The 26,084-nt window shown below is 37.5% G+C and overlaps 1 protein-coding gene across 1 annotated transcript in view; it reads left to right on the top strand.

Moving 5' to 3' along the window:
- Positions 1-9,107: 9,107 nt before the first annotated feature.
- Positions 9,108-26,084, top strand: part of LOC117394969 (macrophage mannose receptor 1-like) — a 35,447-nt gene continuing 18,470 nt past the window's right edge. Inside the window, exons 1-13 of the mRNA XM_033993760.3 lie at positions 9,108-9,272; positions 10,103-10,504; positions 11,222-11,395; positions 15,873-16,028; positions 16,796-16,909; positions 17,150-17,293; positions 17,550-17,732; positions 18,337-18,494; positions 19,017-19,130; positions 20,573-20,688; positions 21,719-21,867; positions 23,693-23,892; positions 24,299-24,423. Of these exons, the coding sequence (XP_033849651.1) occupies positions 9,215-9,272; positions 10,103-10,504; positions 11,222-11,395; positions 15,873-16,028; positions 16,796-16,909; positions 17,150-17,293; positions 17,550-17,732; positions 18,337-18,494; positions 19,017-19,130; positions 20,573-20,688; positions 21,719-21,867; positions 23,693-23,892; positions 24,299-24,423 (2,093 nt within the window). The 5' untranslated portion in view covers positions 9,108-9,214. The remainder of the gene's footprint in view (positions 9,273-10,102; positions 10,505-11,221; positions 11,396-15,872; positions 16,029-16,795; positions 16,910-17,149; positions 17,294-17,549; positions 17,733-18,336; positions 18,495-19,016; positions 19,131-20,572; positions 20,689-21,718; positions 21,868-23,692; positions 23,893-24,298; positions 24,424-26,084) is intronic.

Here is a 26,084-nt window from a genome sequence, read left to right as displayed (position 1 = left end):
GGTCTTGATTCAATTAACATGGCCTGTATAGTTCAACACTGTAACGCTTGAAGTCTTGGTGGGCTCAATTCAGAACTGCAGTTTTTTAAACCTCTAGCAACATCTTTAAATTGAAACCTAAAATGAATTGCATATCTATAATGTTCGTATGAACATATTGTAAACTTGTAGTTAAAATTGTAAGGATGACAGGTATAGGACTGCCAGAGTTTTCCTCCAAAGAGGTTTTTATTTTTCCTGTCTGCTGTTAACAAGTTTGCTTTAATTCCCGTGATATTTTAATTGAACTTGAAGAACATATAAGACATATTCCCTTTGCATTAGACAAGATACAATGCCACAGGGTTGCTCTCAAAAGTTTATAGAAATGATAAACATTTATGGTAAATGTTGCATTATAGTTTATTGTTCACCAAGGGTTGTAACATTATACCTGTGATTTGTTGGTTTGATTATTGTAAGGTGGTGGAAGTTTTGTTTTTTTGCCATGTTTCCCCTTTCCCCTTAACATGTTAATGAGGTGGCACTGAGATGCCAAGAAAGTACAACCCATGTTGGTCTCTTTAGGTGTGTTAGGCATACTGTATGTTACCTCAATAGTATGATATCAGGATGCTTCAAATCTAAAATCCGTCAATATTAAATATTCTTTTAATATCATTCCATAGTAATAGTAAATAGTGCTGTAGTAAAATACAGCTAATTTTAAAAAGGTGCTGCAAACTTTGATTAATATATATATATTATTATTATTTATTTCTTAGCAGACGCCCTTATCCAGGGCGACTTACAATATACCACATTATTTTTACATACAATTACATTATTATTATTTATTTTTTACCCATTTATACAGTTGGGTTTTTACTAGAGCAATCTAGGTAAAGTACCTTGCTCAAGGGTACAGCAGCAGTGTCCCACACTGGGGATTGAACCCACGACCCTCCGGTCAAGAGTCCAGAGCCTTAACTATATATATATATATATATATATATATATATATATAACCATAGCCTCATTTCTTGATATATGCTTGTGATTGGGATATTTTCTGAAATAGCAGGATTTAGATTAAGGCATGCAGGAACATTACTTGATTAGGTTTAGTTTTTTAATGCAATATTCCCTTGAGGATACTGTCAAATAACAGGCGTGTGTGTTCCCTGTGAGCTCTGAAATATAAAGAAAAAAAGAAAGAAAGAAAGAAAGAAAGAAAGAAAGAAAGAAAGAAAGAAAGAACTCACAGACCCGATAGAACAAATCAGGTGGTGGAGGTCAAGGGTGGAGGTCAAGGCTTTATCTAAATAACCCTCCACAGCGCACAGGCACAGAGGGAGTGTATTTACACAGCATATAAAAGGTTCTAGTGACCTGAGCTCGTGCCAACATTACTATTTTCTGAACAGGCCAGATAGTGTGTGTATATGTATATACAGTATATTGTTTATTATACTACTGTTTAAATATGTTTTAAATTGAAATAGTATGATTGTGGTAGATGTGAAATATGTTTTACAAATGTATTGTGGTTTGATTTTCTTTTGTGTGTGTACTATGTGCTGTACAGTGCTTTGAGATACTTCTGTATAAAAAGCACTATATAAATGCAAATAAATACAATACAAATAATTAAGTCTATGTATTGCACATGCAGATCCTCTTCACGGCCTGCTCCATGCTGAATTCCTGCTTATCTCCGTTATTTATCCACTTGTATCCAAACAGAACACAGGAATTCATTTAGCAAAAGCTCATCCCACAATTACACAAGCCCAAAAAACCACCCCAGCTGGCGGACCAGTACAGAAATTAGTGCCTGAACTATGGGACCTAGCATGATGAGTCATTCCTGAAATCAGTCAAGTAATTCTATGGGGATAGTCATTCATTCATTATGCTGAAGCACTATTAGCCATGGATTGAAATACTTGATCAGAAGTGCTCAGACTTATTATTATTTGTTTATTTAGCAGACCCCCGAACTGGCCCTACATACAAGCTGTTTCAGTAGATGACAAAACAAGTTGTTTTATGTTTCAAGGCAAGCACAGGTGCTAACGCTTAATAATACTACAACACTTGTCCACTCATCCCCAATGACCAGAAAATAGAAACTTTTCCCATTTTTCCACAATAAGCAATTTAATTGTTAATAGCACCTGTGGTGTAATTTTGTTTTTCACACAGCCATTATACTATTCTGCACATTGCTTAAATCCATTGCCAACAATAACTTGAGTCAAATGCCAGTGTTGAAGTTTGTTGAAGTAGAAAATTGACATCTAACTTAGTTATTATCTTTGTGACTCATCAGGATATTGTTACGTTTATTTATAAAATCCTTTCATTATGGATCATGCAGTCAGGTTGTAGCACTGTGATTAGGATACCTGCTGCATGTACAGTAATTAACCCAGAACTCCAACATACAGACGTGCTCAAATTTGTTGGTACCCCTCCACAAAAAACGAAGAATGCACAATTTTCTCTGAAATAACTTGAAACTGACAAAAGTAATTGGCATCCACCATTGTTTATTCCATATTTAATAGAAATCAGACTTTACTTTTGATTTTTTATTCAACATAATATTGTAAATAATAAAACAAATGAAAATGGCATGGACAAAAATGATGGGACCGCTAACCTAATATTTTGTTGCACAACCTTTAGAGGCAATCACTGCAATCAAACGTTTTCTGTATCTCTCAATGAGACTTCTGCACCTGTTAACAGGTAGTTTGGCCAGTCTTCCTGAGCAAACTGCTCCAGCTGTCTCAGGTTTGATGGGTGCCTTCTCCAGACTGCAAGTTTCAGCTCTTTCCATAGATGTTCAATAGGATTCAGATCAGGACTCATAGAAGGCCACTTCAGAATAGTCCAATGTTTTGTTCTTTTCCATTCTTGGGTGCTTTTAGCTGTGTGTTTTGGGTCATTATCCTGTTGGAGGACCCATGACCTGCGACTGAGACAGAGCTTTCTGACACTGGGCAGTACGTTTCGCTCCCGAATGCCTTGATAGTCTTGAGATTTCATTGAAAGCTTCATTTTTTCGTCTGTGAACACAGAGCTGATGTGACTTGCCAAAAAGCTCCAGTTTTGACTCATCTGTCCAAAGGACATTCTCCCAGAAGGATTGTGGCTTGTCAATATGCATTTTAGCAAATTCCAGTCTGGCTTTTTTATGTTTTTCTTTCAAAAGTGGAGTCCTCCTGGGTCTTCTTCCATGAAGCCCACTTTCGCTCAAAAAGCGACGGATGGTGCGATCAGAAACTGACGTACCTTCACCTTGGAGTTCAGCTTGTTTCTCTTTGGCAGTTATCCTTGGTTCTTTTTCTACCATTCGCACTATCCTTCTGTTCAATCTGGGGTCGATTTTCTTCTTGCGGCCGCGCCCAGGGAGGCTGGCTACAGTTCCATGGACCTTAAACTTCTTAATAATATTTGCAACTGTTGTCACAGGAACATCAAGCTGCTTGGAGATGGTCTTGTAGCCTTTACCTTTACCATGCTTGTCTATTATTTTCTTTCTGATCTCCTCAGACAACTCTCTCCTTTGCTTTCTCTGGTCCATGTTCAGTGTGGTGCACACAATGATACCAAACAGCACAGTGACTACTTTTCTCCATTTAAATAGGCTGAATGACTGATTACAAGATTGGAGACATGTGTGATACTAATTAAAGAAACTAATTAGTTTGAAATATCACTATAATCCAATTATTTATTATCTTTTCTAGGGGGTACCAACAAATGTGTCCAGGCCATTTTAGAATATCTTTGTAGAATAAGCAATAATTCATCTCTTTTCACAGCTTCTTTGCTTTATTCTATGACATACCAAAGGCATGCAAGTATACATGATAAAATAGCTTTTAATTTCATCACTTTTAAGGGTACCGGCAAATTTGAGCACGTCTATAAAGGTTTCTTCTGTGCATACTTCCATCCCCGGCTTAGGTATTTTTTTAATGTTTTTTAAAAAAAAAATATATATATTTTATTTTACTTATTTTAACATACATGCATCCAGTTTTGCATCAAAATTATACAGACATGAAGGTTTTTCTATTTTTGGTGTAATTTAGCCAGGATTTAACTCACAACATTCATATACTCCAACTTTCAGATGAACACATCAGGAAAGAAACTTAAAAAAGCTTAAAACAAAACTACTTCAGACGGTACAGTTGACTACTTTCTTTACAGTCTTGCATTTCAAAAGTGTTTGTACTGTAAAATATGATTTGTCAATGTGACAGAAATATGAGTTCTGGTTGTAAATCTCCCTTTTCGGTCAGCCTGGAAGAAGGCGAGACTCTGTTGCAGGAATGTATTGACCCGGAAGGTAAAAGAGGTAGCAGCTGCAGGCAATAGAGTCAGCTGCAATCGTTTACCAAGGGGTCATGCGTGATAGCATAAAGGGGCCGGAGAATCGTAAATCTTTTCCTTCGCTTTGGTTACGAAATAAACCCGGAAGGACCCGTGCACTGTGTATTGAAAATATTGTGAGTGTTTGTTTGTTTGTCTTGTCTATAATTGTTACTTGTGTGTTCATAGACGGCTAACACATTCCGGAGCTGTCGCTAAGAGCCAGCACTGAACCTGGAACAGCACTGCACTATTTGTCACTCTTTAAACTGTATCACCCACCACGAGCACTACAGCACACACCCAGGACTGGTGACCGTGGTTGTGGGTGAGATACTGTGTTTATTGTTTAGGGCTGCAATCCTTGTTACTGTTCTCTGTGTTTTACACATCGCTGTGTATAACCAGAGTTTATTATTTGGTCACCAGACCTGGATTATAAGTAAAAATAAAACAACTATTTTCCATACCGGAAACTAAATTAAAAGGTTTGGACTAGAGGCAAAGTGACCAGGGATGACAACAGAATGACAGAGGCAGAATAAATATAAAAGTTCATAAAACTTTATTACAATGATCTAAGGTTTACATAAATCAGTTTAAATAACTATACAATAAAATGCATAATTTTTTTTTACTAAAAACAAGGAGGAGGGGACATTAAATAAAGCCAGCCAATAGCCACAGTATATTTAAAAGCATGGGGTATTAGACCAACATATAGCAGCGATTTCACTTCTCATTAAGAGTGGTAGATGGTTGGAAACAGCTCTTCCCAACAAGGGTTCTACAACAAAAGCCAGACTGTTAATACACACAGGGTTTAACAGTATTAGGGAACATTAGAGCAATATACCAAGTTTAACTACATTAGAACAGTTCAACAGCAAAATACAAGTTTAGTTATATTTAAGACAATTAGCAGCAAAGTTCAGGTTTAGCAGCAAAATAAGGAACAACATAAATTGGGGTTAATTAGTTGTTAATAGACTGGCAGGACTTCAATGTTAAACAAAAGGAAACACAATACAAATTACATTACCTAATTAGCAGGCCAATCAGGTGGCTACTGCCCTCAACCACACCGATTAACCCCAAACCAAACTAAATAATAATCAAAATATCAACAACAACTCATTACACAAACACACTCAGGAAACTAGCAAAAACGTAATAAAATATAAATCACTTAACTACCGTGTCTACAACACACCAATCATCATAAAAATAAAATAACAAACAACCAATTACCTTTCGGTACGCCGAGGACAAGACACAAAAACTGACTGACCTGCTTTAACAAATAAAGAAACATGGTTTATTTAGAGTTCCAGAAAGCTTTTGACAAAGTCCCGCATAAAAGATTAATTCTCAAACTGAACGCAGTAGGGAGTCAAGGAAATGCATGCACATGGATTAGGGAGTGGTTAACATGTAGAAAACAGAAAGTACTGATTAGAGGAGAAACCTCAAAATGGAGTGAGGTAACCAGTGGTGTACCACAGGGATCAGTATTAGGTCCTCTGCTAATCCTAATCTACATTAATGATTTAGATTCTGGTATAGTAAGCAAACTTGTTAAATTTGCAGACGACACAAAAATAGGAGGAGTGGCAAACACTTTTGAAGCAGCAAAGGTCATTCAAAATGATCTAGACAGCATTCAGAACTGGGCAGACAGATAGAGAAAAGTGTAAAGAATTGCATGCAGGCAATAAAAATGTGCATTATAAATATCATATGGGAGATACTGAAATTGAAGAAGGGAACTATGAAAAAGACATAGGAGTTCATGTTGACTCAGAAATGTCTTCATCTAGACAATGTGGGGAAGCTATAAAAAAGGCCAACAAGATGCTCGGATATATTGTGAAAAGTGTTGAATTTAAATCAAGGGAAGTAATGTTAAAACTTTACAATGCATTAGTAAGACCTCACCTAGAATATTGTGTTCAGTTCTGGTCACCGCGTTACAAAAAGGATATTGCTGCTCTAGAAAGAGTGCAAAGAAGAGCAACCAGAATTTTCCCGGGTTTAAAAGGCATGTCGTATGCAGACAGGCTAAAAGAATTGAATCTATTCAGCCTTGAACAAAGAAGACTACATGACGATCTGATTCAAACATTCAAAATCCTAAAAGGTATAGACAATGTCGACCCAGGGGACTTTTTTGACCTGAAAAAAGAAACAAGGACCGGGGGTCACAAATGGAGATTAGATAAAGGGGCATTCAGAACAGAAAAGAGGAGGCACTTTTTTACACAGAGAATTGTGAGGGTCTGGAACCAGCTCCCCAGTAATGCTGTTGAAGCTGACACCCTGGGATCCTTCAAGAAGCTGCTTGATGAGATTCTGGGATCAATAAGCTACTAACAACCAAACGAGCAAGATGGGCTGAATGGCCTCCTCTCATTTCTAAACTTTCTTATGTTCTTATGTACTAAAGTTAATTTAAGTAGACTGGTCAATACATTCTCTTTGAAGACATTGAATATTGCTGGGAGATCAATATGTAGCTCATTCCTCAGCACCATCACCTCCAGATGTATTCTCCAGATTCTACTTTATTTTCAGGTTCTCTTCTGCACTTTCATCTCTGGATTTCCCTTTGCAGGATGCAGGATTTCCTATGCATTCTTATCCATACATTCCTATAGTTTTCAGGCTCACCCCTGCATTTCCCTTTACAAGATCATGTCTTGATTTCCTCTGCTGGCTTTTCTTCTGAATCAGCACTACTTTTGAGATAAAATGCACCGAAGGACTCCAAGAAGTGCTGTGTCTTCGTTGAAATTAGCAGTTCAGCCTTTTCATTCAGACGATTTCACCATGGCTCTGAGGTTAATACAACTGCCTGCCCCAGATACAGCACAACAACATACAGTAACACAGAGTTTTGCCTGCTGGATAGTTAATTTTACAAAACACATTTTCTTTGAAAATTCAAACCTTCGATGGTACTAATTTGCTAGTGATGTCACCATAGCTACTTGTTTATATTTGATTGAAAATCCTATTATTTTACAGGTACTCTATATAAATGAGTAAATCATTCAAATGTAGTTTAAGAAATACAGATACAATATTACTGCATTAGACACAAAGTATTAATTGGCTGTCAATACTATAGCAGTAATATTATCAGTGTTTTCTATTGGATGATTATATGATTTTTAACACCCCCCTTCTGTTCAGAGGTCCTGTTTTTTGGTACCTCAGAGGTGGTAGCCCTACCTTTGATTGATGGCACTTCAGAGTGAGTGGTTTAGAGCACTTTGCTGACCATTCATTTCATTTCTATCCAAAGGTGAATGCAGGGTGTCCTAATAGATACTTCCTCAAGAGAGTGCAGTTCATGTGCCTCTCATCAATTTCATTGTATTTACAGCCCCCACCTTTGGATGTCATTGCTATTTAATGTTACATTAATAACTTCAACTGCTGCATATAGCCGCCTTCTGAGTGTGTGCTGGGTGTGCACAAATATTATTATTGTTATTGTTTTAATTTTTTTTAAATTGTTGATATTTGTTTATTTTATTAATAGGCATAGATAAGCAAATCTAGGGGCTGAACCTCTCATCTATGCGACAAAGTTAATTGTATTTTTTTAGGCTCAGCTCACCACTATCACTGACCGCTTTTTTTCAATCTGCAGGCACGCCATGCAGCCACCTCAGAGCTACAGCATCGGAGGACAACGCAGCTCTCGGGCAGCTTACAGGCAAGCCCGCAGGCGGACGGCCAATCTACAGGGGTCACTGGTGCGCAGTGAGCCGAGGACACCCTGGCCGACCTAAGTCCTCCCCACCTGGGCGAGACTCGGCCAGCTCTTGTCTATGGTGGGCAGTGGAATAGCAGTGGAATAGCCTAGACTTCAAACTTTCAAATATAAAATCCACAAAAGTCAAAACCACACACAACAGATTTTGAAACTTTAGAATTAAAAAAGGTATTATATATATATATATATATATATATATATATATATATATATATATATATATATATATATATATATATATATATACCTTTTGCATTCTAGGCTTGATTTAAAAGGATCCCTGGTTACACAGGTGAGTGGACTCTTGGTCTGTGCAGGAGATATTCTGTTTTTTACGAAAAAAAAGGAAGCCAATAGTGGGGGAGTGGGTCAAGGTAAATAATACTATATGCACACGCACAAGCTGAACCAATGACTCTGCAACATCAATGAAAACCCTTTTTAAGGTCCGATCAAACCAGAGTGGCGCTTCAGCTATTCATTCCCCTGCGTCCTTCTGCAAGTTTCTTTAAATAAGATTGGGGTTTTACTCTGCATTGTTTTAAGTTCAAACACTTTATTTAAATAATAAAGTAGTCCTGTATTAATAGCTAAAATACTTAAACACATCACCCATACAAATAAAGTAAAATAATTTACTGTACTGTGTCCATTGTCATTATTGAACTTCTTATTTAAATAAGTCATATGTGTAATTGATTGCATTCATGTAATTTGAAAAAATAAAATTATATAGACAGTACTAAGTATTCTGGCATTCTTATTAAAAAGGAATGATGCAATAAATACTTCTGCTTAAATATACATCTGTCAGCATATGTTTTCTAGTAAATGGATATGCTTCCAAGTATAAAACGTGGAAACACATGTTGATAAGTCCATTCCTGTTTTTTTTTACTCTCCCATGTGACAGGATACATCACTAGCATTTAGGGTGCACTACCCTGCTACAATCAATGACTTTCACACGAGCATCGACTCGGTAAATACAGCTGGTCTTGGATTTAGGACCTGAGAATACTTTTCTAAATTAGTCAGGAAAATAATGAAACATTTATAATGGCTAGAATATCACTGGTGTTTTTTCTTTATGTCATTCGGACCTCTGTTCAGCTAGGTGAGTTGACTTATTTTTTAATAATGTGTTTCAAATGTTATTTTTTCACATGTTGCATATCAATTGGTATGACATTACCTAGTAAAAGTACAGTAAGACCAAAATCATGCAGCAGAAAAGCTTAAAGCAGAAACTATATATATAATATTTGTAACCGTTCCGATTTTTTGATATATTTAATATTTTGTGGAGAAAGTAGTTTGTTCTCGCTACTTAGACACATTTCAGAACACCCTGTACATTCTTACTGAGAGAGTAACAATCTAGTTGCTTTGGAAACACATGCATTCCAACCACTAAAAAATATGGAAAGAACACATTCAAATCTTTACTAATATTACATGAAAGTAAATAAGGGAACTCATTGAGAAGACAGTAGTGTCCAAACCCCTTCATCACTGGTTTATAACTAGACTTTCAACTGTCCCCTCCTTACTGTGTCAGCCAGTAATCACCTCACTGCTTGAATAGTTCTACTGATGGGCAACAATACTGTGCATTACTAATGGCTGCTTTTCATGGAGCAATACAGACCAAAGTCTATGGTTTTTTTGGATGTCATGAAAATATAAAATCCAGCCTTTTTTTACCTTTATGAAATACTATTTGTTATTAAATTCACTAGCAAATAATTTGGATATTCAGTGACACATTCTATCCCTAGGGACTGTTTCTAACACTATGAACTAAAACATGTTTTATGTAATTTGCGAGTATTGTGTTCTTTCCTGGAGAATGCTGTGCCTTCTTCACTGATTAAAAATTGAAAGTTGCATTAAAACCCTTGCATATGTCATATTTTAAAATGGTATTACTGTATTATCTTACAGAAACAAGTTCCTTTCTGATATACAATGAAGATCATAACAAATGTGTGGTTGCAATCAGTTCCAGTTCAGTCCAGACCGCTGCTTGCGACCCTAGTGCCATGTCACAGCAGTTCCGATGGGTCTCAGATGACAGACTGGTCAGCCTGTCATTGACATTATGTCTAGGAACGCAGAAAAAGGGAGACTGGGTTCAAGTCCTGCTGTACCCCTGTGACGAGAAGAGTGAACTGCAGAAGTGGGAGTGCAGGAATGACACTTTATTTGCAATCAAGGGAGAAGACTTATATTTCAATTATGGAAACAGAAATGAAAAAAATGTCATGCTGTATAAAGGATCAGGAGTTTGGAGCAGATGGAAGATATATGGCACCAAGGATGATTTATGCTCTAGGGGTTTTGAAGGTACTTGGAAATCTTTGATTAAAGTGCCACTCTTGTTTTTAATTGGTCATCTTGATTTAAAAAGCTGCTCTGTACACAAAACCACCATATAATTTGGCACCATGTGACACAAATGATACCCTGCTTGGGAGATGACAGGGTCAGGGTCAGGCTTATGGTTAGGGTTAGGGTTAGGGTCAGGACTGAGGTGCGCTCAACACCATGCTGTCAGGCAGTCCAGTGCCATGCCTATAGCCAGTGCTATTGTCCCACACCTTTCATGAACAGTACATTTACAAGCACCAAAAGTAATTAACAAATGAATATGTTATAGCTGAAACCAAGGCACAACTGTAAGTGCTAAAATTAGCAACCTTGTAAAAATAATATGGAGGCTGTTACATTACCAGACAGATTTGTGAATAGGGCCAATATTACTAAAAAATAAAAGCAGCTAATTAGTACTTTTATACCTCTAAAGCTTGAGCCAAAGTTTGCAGTTCAAGTTTAAGATTTTTAAGCTATCAGCTAAATACAAATAATGGCCTGGACTGTCTGAAGCAATTTAGAATGTCTAAAGCAATATGTGCTGTCCATTACTTGAGGTATAAATAACTACCACAGCCTATATGAACGAGCGATTTTAGATGTGTTTTTGGTTATTATTTTGCAGCACTACCAAACATGCCTTTTTGTACCAAAATAATAATGACTAGCAATGCCTTTTTCTTCCTTTAGATATCTTTTCAATAGGTGGGAATTCAAATGGAATTCCATGCCAGTTCCCTTTCAGGTTTGAACAGAAGTGGTATACTGACTGCACCAAAAACGGCAGGTCTGATGGTAATCTTTGGTGTGCAACAACAACGGACTATGATAAAGACAAGAAATGGGGCATGTGTCCAACAAAAAGTGAGTAAAAGATAATAGTGTTCTTGTTCTGTAATAATTAAATGTACAGAAGTGGTAATAGTTATGGAGATTCACATACAGTACTGTAATGTCAGGTATAAGGAGACCTGAACAAACTGAGGACATTCTTTTACCATTAGCCCTAATACACAATACAGTTGCCCTACAGTGTGCCCTACGTTGGTCCGCTGACGATCTAGGCTTCAGCTATTACTCTACTAGCTCTCCCCATTGCCACCCAAGTCTATTGCTATAACCTATCCTGGAAGTCCCTCCCTCCCAGGTGCAGACCAGCCTATCAAATTCCCTACAAAAACAGAGAATAAATCCATGGAAATCAATACACATTTGGTGCCGCATATACTGTCCTATCCCCATAGCCCCAGGGGAAACTCCAACACGAACCTCATTGCATGGCATCACTGACCACTGTCCCAGTTTAGGTCTCCCTTAAGTGGCCCACTGCAGGGGGCCAAGCCAGTCCCGGTGCTCTGTATAGGAGAAATGGGGCTTTAAAATACATAAAATACAATGGCTGGGTTTACATGCACGTGAAAATCGACTCTACTGTCATGACTGTGTGAGGTTGTCATGTGAATACATCGTGAAACAGCAAAAGAACGTCCTTTGGCAGCGCGACTTTAAGGGCAGGGTCAATCGCTTTCTCACAATAAAAATAGCTGTAAAAACCCATGTAAACTGGAGCAGGAATCGTGCTTGTGTCTCATGAAATCTCAGCAGTCTTAAAGATTCCGTTTAACTGGCGGAATCTCACGTTATTCCTCAGCAAAGCTGTACCAAACCACACACACACAAGAAAGAACGCAAAAGACGCTGCAAATGTAAACCTCTCATAGCCTATTATTAATGTTTGTATAAATGCATGTTGTTAAGCACAACATACCGAACTTTTAGCCTTGTATTACACTATGTAACACAATTTTTGTTCCTGGGTAGTAAGTGTTATTTCCTAATTGCTTATGCCTCAAAAGTATAGAAAATGGCTATTATTCCCTACAAACTTTGCTTTTGTGACCAGGACAGTGATATTTTGAAATTTACCTATTTCCAATGAGAAAACGGGCGAATTTGTGTCTTTTCGTTCACATAAAGTCAGAAAAAAACAACATATGAATCCAAATTAACATGTATTTATACTAAAGTAATACAAAAATGACTACAAAAGATTTAGAAGTGAGTAGTTTTTCGAGATTTACGATTATACTGTAAATCACTTTCACGAATCAGCCCCCAAATGTAGTCTCCCATCATGTTCTCGTTATACTGTCCTTGGTAGCGGCGTTCAAAGTCCAGTATATCCTGGTGGAAGCGCTCGCCTTGCTCCTCCGAGTACGCTCCCATGTTCTCCTTGAATTTATCAAGATGAGCATCAAGGATATGGACTTTGAGGGACATCCTACAGCCCATTGTGCCGTAGTTCTTCACCAGAGTCTCAACCAGCTCCACATAGTTTTCGGCCTTGTGATTGCCCAGGAAGCCCCGAACCACTGCGACAAAGCTGTTCCAAGCCGCTTTCTCCTTACTAGTGAGCTTCTTGGGGAATTCATTGCACTCCAGGATCTTCTTTATCTGTGGTCCGACGAAGACACCGGCTTTGACCTTTGCCTCAGACAGCTTAGGGAAGAAGTCTTGAAGGTACTTGAAGGCTGCCGACTCCTTATCTAGAGCTCTGACAAATTGTTTCATAAGGCCCAATCTGATGTGCAGTGGTGGCATCAGCACCTTCCGGGGGTCCACCAGTGACTCCCACTTGACGTTGTTCCTCCCCACAGAGAACTCGGTCCGCTGTGGCCAGTCCCGCCTGTGGTAGTGCGCCTTGGTGTCCCTGCTGTCCCAAAGGCAAAGATAGCAGGGAAACTTGGTAAAACCGCCTTGGAGACCCATCAGGAATGCCATCATTTTGAAGTTTCCTATGACCTTGATGCCATCTCAGAAAAATGCAGATATGTATCCACTTAGGCAGCTGGAACTAAACTGAACTGGTGGGCTTAAGGCCCCTGTATTTATACTACTATTTATATTACTGGAAAGTTCTAGAAAGTTCTAGAAGTTACTCCAAGTTTACTCAGCACTGAATCTATCTGGAATGTTCTGGAAAATAGGTAAATTTCAAAATATCACTGTCCTGGTCACAAAAGCAAAGTTTGTGGGGAATAATAGCCATTTTCTATACTTTTGAGGCACAAGCAATTAGGAAATAACACTTACTACCCAGGAACCAAAAAAAAAAAAAAAAATTTGTTACACAGTGTTATTAATAATAGTAGTAGTAGTAGTAATATTAGTAGTAAATTCTTTTAGGATGTTCCAGGAATAACACAGCTCCACCTCTTCTTCCACCACACAGAACTGGAATGAATTGTTAGCATCAATTGGTATATTGTGCAATAAGTAATGGATATAGTTAACAAACAACATAAATGTACCGTATCACTTTAAATAAAGACTTTTGTTTGAATGTTTATAATATTAAAAGACTTCCACGTTTCATTATAATGTGTGTGTGTTAAGCGGATTCTGCGCCCGGCACTTCTACCGCAGCTGCAGAACAAAAGTCACTGGCTTCTCGGAGCAGAGGCAGGGTACAGGGACCGGCAGATGTGTACAGGAACATTAGGATGCTCAGCCTGGTACTCTGCCTATAGAACTGCCAGTGCATGAAGCTGCTCATGAACCTCGTATGTATTTTTACATACCCCCCTGTTCTCAATCATATATTCATATAGGCCTAAGGATCATACTGTTTTTTTTATTGTATTGTAGGGTAACCCCCCGTGTTCCCACATACATTTATAGACTACTTTAATTAAACAAAACCTTTAGATGTTACACATATCTATTTTTTAAGTAGTAAAACTTGTACTAAATCAGAACAACTTAGCAACACATTTCCTGAAAAGTACGGCAAAAACATTGTGAGGAAAACTGTCATGACTTGTCCATGTAAATGTCATCAAAGTTAAAAGAGTTTTGAATGCAGAGATGTCTCATAATCTCTCCTCAGAGCAAGCTTTAAAATGACTTTGTAGTTCTACAGTTTCATAAACCTGACACTAGTAGCAGGACTGGCTTTGTGTCTGAGATTTCTCAACAGCTTGTTGTGTTCTTTTATTGAAATAGGAATTCTTTATTTTCCTGTTTTCCTGTACATTTCTCTTAGAGGTTAATTAGCACAGATCACGCCTGGGCCCTGACCTTTAAACAGCTAGCTTCCTCGGTCTTTAAGCAGCTCATTCTTCTGTTTCCCTCCTTTCTGGACTCAAACACTGTCACAGATACAATGGAAAGAGGAAGAGGACAGGACCCCTTGCAACGTATATTGCTTAAATACTGCTGATGGAAGTCAGTTAGAAATTGTATTGCAAGTTATATACTCATTATTGAACAATACAACAGCCATTGTATTTTTGGTGTTTGCCTAATTCGTTGCAGCATTCTAGAAATAACAATATAAAGTAGATTGCATGGAATGAAAGGGCCTTGTATCTAAATATTACAAAGCTTGGAAATATTTGCTGTAGTGTTTTTCTGACTGTATTTATTGATTGAATTTGTAACGTTTTATAGCTCCACCACTATTGAAATCAGTTAGACCAGTGATAACTTTGCTTTACTGAAGCATCAACTGAACTGTGTTTTAACTTGCTTTCATGGGGGACACTGCTGCTGTACCCTTAAGCAAGGTACTTTAACTAGATTGTTCCAGTAAAAACCCAACTGTATAAATGGGTAATTGTATGTAAAAATAATGTGATATCTTGTAACAATTGTAAGTCCCCCTGGATAAGGGCATCTGCTAAGAAATAAATAATAATAATAATAATAATTTTCAGATAGGTAATTAAATGTGGTAACACATTATATTATATGTGAATTAATAACATGGTTTCTTTTAGTTACATGGAAACCAGAAAGCGTTTGAACAGTGCGAGTCAAACCTTACACTTGAATGCACTTTTTATATCATTTTGTTAGAAAATGGCATCAGAGGAGGGAACGAGTGTGTTCGATAACTGGATCTTCAAAGAATATTCCGAGCTGTGACAAAAAAACTATTTGGAACTGTAACTAGTCATCATTTTCTTCAAATAAGTTACTGTAACTAGTTAAAAAAGAAAAAAAGTAACTTGTCACTGTAACAGATTACTTTTTAAAAGCAACTTTCCCAACACTGGATACACTCTATGTACAACCCTATCAAAAACACCATGCATAGAAAACTATTAATTGAATATACTGCACACCTTGATAAATTGATGCATGTTATATTCTGGAAACTTGTAAAATAATATTCAACATGTTTACATGAGTGAGTTGTATTCTCAGGGAAACCAATATTAACTTTCAGATTTTAAATCATGTTTTAATTTGAGTTCTCCCTGTTTTCTATTTCTCTCTCTCTTTAAAGATATCTGATTTTATTTTATTTTTTTTATTATGCTGCTCATTTCCACAGGTGGTGCTGGTTGGGACACAGACCCTGTAACTGGAGTGCTCTATCAGAGAAACACCCAAGCAGTTCTGACCTGGCATCAAGCAAGGAAAAGCTGCCAGCAGCAAGATTCCGACTTACTAAGTGTCATCGAGCTACACGAACAAACATATCTTACAGGTATGGATCTATCACACGCTTTTTAAATTAGGAAACACAACGACCCCCCTTTGGCTGAAAAAATGAACTATTTATGTCTTGAACAAAACAGTATTTTCTTGACAAATTCAGACCTTGAAAAAAAAGTGTTACTAAAATGATGACATTAATCAGACCTACACTTAACCCATCTATAGTTTCACAGCTCTTTCCTACTTTAATAAGGTAACAAGTCCTGTTTGTCAGTAATATGCATCCCCCTCCACGGCTGTAAATTCAAAATGATAGCGATCATTATGCTGAAGAAACTGAGGACCATGATCAACAGTGTTTACAGAATACTACAGAATAAGAATTTGCAATTCAATGTTTAATCACAATCTGATAAGTAATTCTCTGGGTATATGCAAAACAAGTATGATTTGCATACAGATGGGTGGATGAATGAACAAGCAGGCACCTCCATATAACCCCAGAATCTGAATAACTCTCAATAACGTATACTCAATAATATTGCCACCAAGTTTTATAAGCAGTTCCTCAGATATATGCAGAAATGCAAGTGTTACATGCAGACTGATGGATGTACGGACAGAGACAGGCAGACACCCCTTATTTACCCAGACATTTCTTCTGACAGTATTTTTGAGGAACATTGGTCAATAGTACAATGTATTATATATTAATATATATTATGATTGGAATTTGAATAATACAATTCTGTTTTACATCTAACTTCCTTCAAGACAGTAAAAAGCATTTACATACAGTACCTTTTTTTTCAAAAGGCTTAACCAGTTCTTTGAGCACTCCATTGTGGATTGGACTAAATAGTTTGGATTTTGACAGTGGCTGGCAATGGAGTAATGGTAACCCATTCAGATACTTGAACTGGGCACCAGGTGAGTTCTGTTATAGTCTACTAATTATTGAAATTCCTTTCTTAAACGTATTCAGTTTTAACAACCGTTTTTGTTTAATAACTGTTCTATTTTTCACTTTTTTAAAACACAACATGAGATGTTTGTATTCATGTTGTTGAATATACTGTAGTAATTATTATTATTATTATTATTATTATTATTATTATTATTATTATTATTATTATTATTATTTGTTCCTCTTTATCTCTTTAAATAAAGGCTGTCCCTCTTCCCAGCCGGGTCTGAACTGTGCTGTGTTGAATCCTGGAAAAGGTGCCAAGTGGGAAGACAAGGCCTGTTCAAATAAACTGGGATACATCTGTAGGAAGGGGAATGCTACCAACCTGATACCCACAGTGCCAGGTTAATATAAATGTCCTTGCATCTACTACTGTATTGTATGTGTAAAACAGGACGTTTGGGAGACTTCGTACATTACCATTCAATAAGAAGTGTGTGTGTGTAATTGTCTTGTTTTTACTTGTTCGTTTTTATAATGTTTGCCTTTCAGAAATAAAATTTAGATAACTTTAACATTCTTCCATCTGAAGCTATACCACGTCATACTTGTCATTTTGTTAAAGGGGTTTCACATGTGTAACCTCTCTTTTTTTTTCAGTGAACAGTCAGCTCAGTTACTGTTCTAATCACTGGGTGCCGTACGCAGGGCATTGCTATTACTTAGAAAGATCAAAAAAAATATGGAAGGAGGCTTTGGCTGCATGTCACAAGGATGGAGGAGATCTTGCCAGCATCCATAATATTGAAGAACACAGCTTTGTTATTTCACAACTTGGATATTGTATGTATACATTATGTTGTATATGTATGTATGTACCAATTACGATATGAATTTACTTTGCTGAGAATTTGTGCAACAACATTCATTTTTAATTGGACTGTCTTTCAACCACTGTATTTTTATTTCAGTCTGTCTGTTGATTTACCAGTGATTGTATAAATGTCTATTCAATTCATGTTGATCTTCAGATATATATCCTCAAAAAGTTATACAAGCTAAGCATTAGTGGCTTACTGTATAACCCATTGTTTCTGTATTACTAGTACTGGTGTCTAAAACATTTGCTATCTATGAAAGTTTGGGGAAATACAATACAATATCCCAGCAAATATGCATTATGAACATTTTTCAATGCCCCCCACAGCAGTAACACTATTTAAAAAATTGTATTAAAAGTATACACTATTTAAAAAAGAAAAACAAAGTGTACTACTAGCTCTTGGTCAGACTTTTTGCAATAGATGTGCAGTACATGTGTACTGCATGTTTAATGACATTGTAGTTTATTATTAATAATCCTGAAATGAAACAACAAAGACACATTTTTGGTTCCTCATTGAGACATGCACTGGTATAAACTTTTGCAAATGTTCCCCTCCCCCAGTGCCAAGTGATGACCTCTGGATTGGACTTAATGACCTGAAAATGCATATGCTGTTTGAGTGGAGCGATGGATCACACGTGACATTCACCAAATGGCACACTGGAGAACCAAGCCATTCTTCTAACCTCCAGGAGGACTGCGTTCTCATGAAAGGAAAGGTAATGTTAATGTTGATCTAGCTGTGTTATGCTGATAAGCAGTGTTTGGAGAGCTAGAAAAGGCCTTTCTTTACCCAAAGAGATTAAAAGTATAAATTAACTTTTACTGTATGACATTTTAAATATGCTTATAAAGTACAAGCTATTGAACCATTTTCAAAATGTAAACCTAAATGAAATAACATATGGTACTATAGACATATCAAGTAGCTTACTATAAAAGGTTACATTGGCTAAAAATAGAAACTGAAAATATAAATGCATTCATCAAAATGTTTCATTAGAATTTGTACGAGGCACAGTAAATGGTTAAAAACAAACCCACAGGAATCGTTGCGGGTAGAAAATCATGGTGGGTCAAGTTGGGTCTTAAAGAAAATCATCCTTTAAGACCCATCTTGACAAAGATTTAAGATCAATCAGCTACTAGGAACCAGACAAGCATGGAGTTGCTCCAGTGCCCCATCCCATCTTTTAGGCACAGCAATTGATATAAATGATGTTGTATTTTTAAACCTAAAGGATGGCAAATGGACAGATCACATCTGTGAAAAGCAATATGGATACATTTGCAAGAAAAAAGCCTCATCCAAGCCACATGGTGCCCCCGAGATTGTGGAACAGGGTTGCAAGAAAGTAAGTTCAAGACTTATTTTCTTCTACACAATTTTGCTAGAGTTTGGGTGCTTGGAAATGTACTTTATTTTTCGTAAAGGCAGCATGTATCTAAGCATAGGGCTTACTAATGTGAGACAAATGCTAACTCACTGCCTTATTTTATATCTTCATTATTTTTACACTTCTCACTCTGACCACGCAGATGTCCCCCAAGGTGCTAAATATCTTTTAAAACCAAATCAATTTCAAATGGTTTAAACATTGACCATGACTTGGACGCTATCGCTGTAAATGTTTTGTAACAGTGGTCATAAGCTGCTCCTTATCAAGCAAGAAGATGTAACTGTGTCACTCCCAGGTGGAATTGAGGAGGCCTGCAGTGTTTTCATAACAAGAGCAGGAAATAGTTTGCTGAATAGTGAATTTAGTGATGTGATGCTGACACAAATCTGTTTTATCGGACAATATCTTCTGCTTTGTATTGTATTTTCACATCCGTTACAGACACATATTCCAGCAGGAAAAATATACTTAGCTGTGAATTGCTGAGCAAACACTTCCAGTGTTCTGTATTGTTCTAGGGAACAGCCTACATGCAATTGCAGTCTTTTTTCCTCTGTGAAGCTGCAGTGCGTCCGTCCCCCCATTCAGTTTTCACTTACCGGTAAAAAAAATGTTTACACTAAATCAACAGCTATGTGCCTTATTATCTGCATGATTGAATTATCCCCACAATTATATATAGCAAGTTAAAAAAAACAACACATATTTAATTATATTAGTATTTTTTAAGATATCACATCTCTTTATATAGCTGACCATTTTATTCTTTCTTGGTTGCCTGTTTACATGCAATGTGTTTTTGTCAGAAATTAGTTCACTATTTTTCATTTTTAAGGTACTTCACATGTAATCTGGTTTATTTTTCACCTTTCCTTTACCATTTTATGATGTTAGAGTGTTTCTATTGCTCCAAGATTACCTTTTTAGGTCTTGAAAGTGTTTGTATAGAATCGCTAATCTATTTAACAGCATCCACTCTTCAAATCACTTTCAGTGTGTCTGTTCTCTGTATCAGAATTCACCTGGCATTATCTGTGCCTGTAGTTACCATCTACTTCTGAGTGCTTCAAAAGAACGTCTTCATTTAATTACAATAGACCAGGTGGGGCCAGCTAAGTTGAAGATCACTGCATCATGTGCTTTTTTTGGAATCAGGACGTGCACAAGAGTTGTCAACTAGGACTACAGGCACAGATAATGTGTTATTATTATTATTATTCAATAGTGGAGGAACAGAACCAGAAAGAATTGTTGTTAACATTGTTAAGGTAAGGGGATGGTGAAAAAATAAATGAAAAGGACATTAGAAGGTACGTATTCTACACATGTAATTATTCAGCCTTGTTTAACAGATCTTTTAACCCACCCACCAATAAGATTTGCTTGTTGTTTTCTAGGGTTGGACCAGATATGGCTTTCACTGCTATTATGTGGGATCTGACATGCAGTCATTTACAGAAGCAAACCAGACTTGCAAAAGTAAAGCATCAAGCCTGGTTACTGTTGATGACAGGTATGAATAAAAAGCCTACAGTGTTCTGAAATATTATCTATAAAGAGTCACATACTTGCCTGGTTCATGTATGGTTATTTAGATTGACACATTTATTGTTTTCCTTGGAGTCAAGTATCTATCCATTTTTATAACAAAATGTATTTTTATTATTTTATTTAGACAGCAAAGCTACTGAGCCATGATTATTTTTTTAAATATGAATGGATTGAATATTAGCATTATACATTTTTTATGTTTTTTTTACCTTTTACAAACTTAAGATTGAAGATAGTCTTCCTTGGGGGGGCTCCCGAGTGGCGCATCCCGTAAAGGCGCTCCGCGTGGAGTGCAGCATGCGCCCTATAGCCTGGATGTCGACGGTTAGAGTACAGGCTATTCCACTGCCGACCATGGACGGGAGCTCCCAGGGGGTGGCGCACAATTGGCCGGGCGGGGAGGGGCTCACTGCACACCAGCGACCCCTGTAGTCTGGCTGGGTGCCTGCGGGCTTGCCTGTAAGCTGCCCAGAGCTGCGTTGTCCTCCGACGCTGTAGCTCTGAGGTGGCTGCATGGTGGGTCTGCAGTGTGAAAAGAAGCGGTCAGCTGACGGCACACGCTTTGGAGGACAGCGTGTGTTCGTCTTCGCCGCTCCCGAGTCAGTGCGGGGCTGGTAGCGGTGAGGTGAGCCTAAAATAATTGGCTATTCTAAATTGGAAGAAAATGATAAAAAAACAACTGGCGACTACTAAATTAAAAAAAAATAAAAAGATAGTCTTCCTCAATGTAGATACAGATTTGTTCGGTCCAGGTAGCAACAATCAAGGAAATTACATCACGCAGCACTAAGCTCACCAGACAAGTAAGAGGAGGGATATTTGTAATCACAGAATTCTGAAATGCGGCAGTGCTTGGTACTGTATCCACACTGCCATATCAAGGGACTAATCCTTTACTGCTGCCCTGGGTTTATAAAAAATGAGCATGTTTAGCGACTGCCTTATCAATTCAATATTTTTTCTTTTATTTACATGCTATACGTTTCTTCTAGATATGAACATGCCTATCTAATTAGCTTGGTTGGACTAAGGCCCGAAAAATATTTCTGGCTGGGTTTGTCAAACACAGAAGATCGGGATACATTTAGGTGGACAACTGGTCAAGACGTCAGGTTTACTCACTTTAATGTCAACTTGCCAGGTGCAGTATTACATTAAATATTATTTCACTGTAAGAAAAACAATGACAGGAAATGCACCTAAAAAAAGATAGCAGTACAATCTTAAGCTTTTATAGTAAAGTTAGTTCAAGTAAAACGAAGCAAATGAAATATTATTGTTAAAGAATGTTAGAGACTTTTTTATGTAATAACATTTCTGTTACCAGGTGAAATGGTTTTCATTTATCGGCAGATATGGTGTTCTGCTATTGTATTTCCTATTTGAAAATGCCACTGCAGTGAGTTATTATTTTGTTAAAGGGAAAAATATATTTAATGTTACCAAAAAAGCCTTAAAAGCTGCAGTGGCACTGAAAAACAAATACAATTGTTTTGTATACAGTAGGGGTGTGTCGGTACTTATGTTTTCCAAGTAATTGCCTTTAAGAAATTTGAAGTTCTTAGGTATTAATTCAATGGAATAAATCATGTTAATTACTCAACACAAAACAATGCAGTCGCTCGGTTTCCCTTGTTTACATAATTATTGAGCATCAATCAAAAACAACCTGACAGTGTTATTTAATATAGAACCTGTCGTGATCAAAAATAACTAAAACACATTTATATTTTATAAGCAATTATTTGTCTTACCTTTTATACTTTTTGATATGAAACAAAGAAATACATACAGTCAGCACTCTGATATATGACACTGAGACAGGGGCGCTGGAACTAGGGGTGCTGTGGGTGTGACATCATACACAGGGATTACAGTTTTGTTCAATGGCTTTCAGCACCCCCACTATAAAAATTGTTCCAGTGCCACTGCACTCAGTCGCGTTTTACCATCCATGTATTAAGAATAAAATCAACCCCCATTATATATATATATATATACAGTTTGTTTAATATTATAGGCACCTTTTTTTTTTAGCGGTTACCTCTGACGATGGTTCCAGTTGGATTGTAGCAGGACTGTAGCAGGACCTGTTCAACCTGTGTAGCTTTGAATTTTTCTTATTCGTACTGTGATTGGTTGCAAAGACAGCATGGCATGTTTGTGTGTAAAAACAAACTGTCTCATAATGTTACAAAACAAGTACGAAATAATACAAGAGTGTACAAATGTCATTGGATTCTGTGTTATTAATTTACACTTTACAACATTTATTATAAAAAATATACAATTTAAATAAGAGTGGTGTAAGCTTTAAACTGGTGGAATAGCTGTTTCTATTATACTGTATATATACTAATTATGGACCCTGACAACCGAATAATAATGGAGTATATATATTCCAAGTCATGAATCCGTTTTTAACACTTTTTTGGTCTCATATAGGACCCATCACAGCTGCCACATTCAAACCAAAATATGTTCATTTTTTCCTTTAGTATTCCCGACTGGGCATGGAACCCCCTACATATACGATACTGCATTTAGAGAATGGCTTATTCAATTGTCATAAAACTTGATATTAAACATTATCGCTTAGGAATGACTTCTCAAATTGTGATCAAACATTTCATTGCTAATCTTTATTCCATAGTATAATATGCCACAATTGTGCAGTGAGGGGGTTAATATTGACTGGAATGAAAGTAATGGAAAGTAACTAAAAAAGCAAAGGACAAAAAATGGACATGTCATTAAACTGTGATTAAATATTTCAGGATATGTACAACACTGATATTTACCAATACATTATATTTCCTGCATATTATAATTTTTTATATTTATGGTTTCATAATCAAAGAGAAGAACTGTATTTGTCTTTCACTTCCTGTAGGTAAAAGAGGATACAATACAGGCATGTGTCGCCTAATTGGGTGTTTACATTCTCCTTATTATCCATTTCAAAGGCAGGAAACAGGGCTGTGTTGCAATGACAACTGGTGTGTTTGCCGGATTATGGGATGTGGTAGACTGCACAGAAAAGGCCAAGTATATCTGCAAACACTGGGCTGAGGGAGTGACAACGACAAAAGCCCCAACGACAACTCCCCTTGCCATGTGTCCTGATGACTGGCATGCAATAGGAACCAGTCAATACTGCTACAAGGTATCTGCTGTTTTTTTCTACATGCAGTACTGAATATGTAAAAATAAATCATCTGTATGCCCGCCTAACTATGACACATCAATAATATAGAACTGCAAAGTCTCACTCTCCATCTCCATCTCTCCTGGCCATCTTTTGATCTGGTGCCAATCTTGACCATCAATTTACTGCAACCACTCTGTCACCTGACATGCCTACTCTACTTCAATGATGGGTAAAATTATTGATCTGTTTTCTTAACTGTTATGGTGAAATGTACCTGATTTCAGTGCAACCTTCTGTTTTACAAGGACATGTACCTGATTTCAGTGTAACCTACTGTTTTATAATGAAATGTACCTGATTTCAGTGTAACCTGCTGTTTTGGGAATTAAAATAAGCTTGTTGCTTGTTTCCTTCCTCCTAGTACTATAGGAAAAATGTCAAGAACAGAAAGACGTGGTTTGAAGCTCGGCAGTTTTGTCTGGCAATTGGGGGAGACCTGCTCAGCATTCATAGTCAGGAGGAACATGACAGCATATATGAATCTCTGTAAGTAGTTATTGATGTTCATTTTTATTTCATTAAGTTTTTTTTTAACTGTTTTTCTGTCTTTTGAAATTAGACAACCTCTTTCTGCTATTACCAACTTGGCCTACAATATTCTTTTTTCCAGTTACTCAGGAATCACTTAGTTGGTTGAATATATTGAGTGAGAGAGAGAGAGAGAGAGAGAGAGAGAGAGAGAGAGAGAGAGAGAGAGAGAGAGAGAGAGAGTTTGAGTTTTAAAATCCCTTTATTATATCCAAAAAATAACATCTAGCCACAGTAAATATTTCAAAACGAACAAAAACAGTAGCAGCACTATCATGGTTCGTTCAGGTCACTTTTAAAGCCCCCTTTTTTTGTTGACCTTTATAGGAGCACAATGAGCTCCCCCTCCTCGCTCACATCGCACACCCAGTCTCCAATGCACCAACGGTCTTTAAAACTGTCCTGCACCATTTGATAATAATAAAAAATAAAAATCAATCTTAATCCTGGAGACCATCAGGATTCTAAAAACACTTACAGCATTACTAAAGTGGCTAAAATCTTGCTGTTTCAGGATTTTAAAATGGCCAATTTTTGCCTGACCCAGTACAAAGTTGACCAGTGAGCACCTGTTTCTTTGTTTAAAACTATATTTAATGTTAAAAACAAAGAGCTGTTTCATAAAAACAATACCCAAGGAAGCCAGCAGGTTTTCTAAAAACAGAAAAAAAGACTGCAGCCGGGGGCAGTCTAAAAACAGATGGAGAACTGTCTCCACTGCGGGACAGAAGGGGCACTGATCACTGACCCCCGGCTCCACACGGCTCAAGTACTGGTTTGTGACAATAATTCCATGCAGCACTCTCCACTGCAGGACAGAAGGGGCACTGATCACTGAGCCCCGGCTCCACACGGCTCAAGTACCCGTCTGTAGCTATAATTCCATGCAGCACTCTCCACTGCTGGTCTCTAGAGCGCTTGGGCAGGGGTAGGTTATATAAAAATCTCCAGACAGGAGATTCATCGTCAGGAGCACTAAGGTGAGCTCTCCACTTAGTGTCCCCCAGGTCCTTCAGCTGATTATAGTGATGCTTTTTAATGCACATTTCATTCAGCTGCTTTTTCTCTGCCGTATGGAAAGCCACCTCGGCCACTTTCTTCAACAGCAGTATTTTGCCAGGTGACTCCTCCTCCTCTGGCACTGAGGAGGAGTCTAGCACTGTGGGGAACAGGGGCTCCTGAAGTGCTGTAGCTAACTCCCTGCTGGCTTTAACAGATCCAGGGGAGGGCCCAGACACACCAGCCGGTGCCAGAGCATAGATGCCACCAGATTGTTAATAACAAGTACACTCACTCTAAATGAGAGTCGTGAAAGGAGCCACTGCCAGCTCTACAGCCTCCCTTTCACTTTATCCAGCAATCCCTCCCAGTTCTGTTGCATGAACGCTTCTTTTCCAAAAAACACTCCCAATATCTTAACCCCAGTGTTTTCCCAGGTCAGCGATGGGGGCAGTCACTCCCTCCCAGCTACCAGACAGAAAAGCTGAAACTTTTTGCCCAGTTGACCCAAGCTGAGGTGGCCTTTTCATAGTTCTTAATGCAAGACTGCAGCACAGCGACACTCAGATCATTATTTACTTTCACTCGGCTAAAAACATTCTTATATAGGAGTCTAATAT

The sequence above is a fragment of the Acipenser ruthenus genome, chromosome 3, assembly GCF_902713425.1.
Source record: "Acipenser ruthenus chromosome 3, fAciRut3.2 maternal haplotype, whole genome shotgun sequence".
NCBI lineage: Eukaryota > Metazoa > Chordata > Actinopteri > Acipenseriformes > Acipenseridae > Acipenser > Acipenser ruthenus.
Note: the sequence above shows the minus strand (reverse complement) of the source record. Positions and strands in the feature narration are given on the sequence as shown.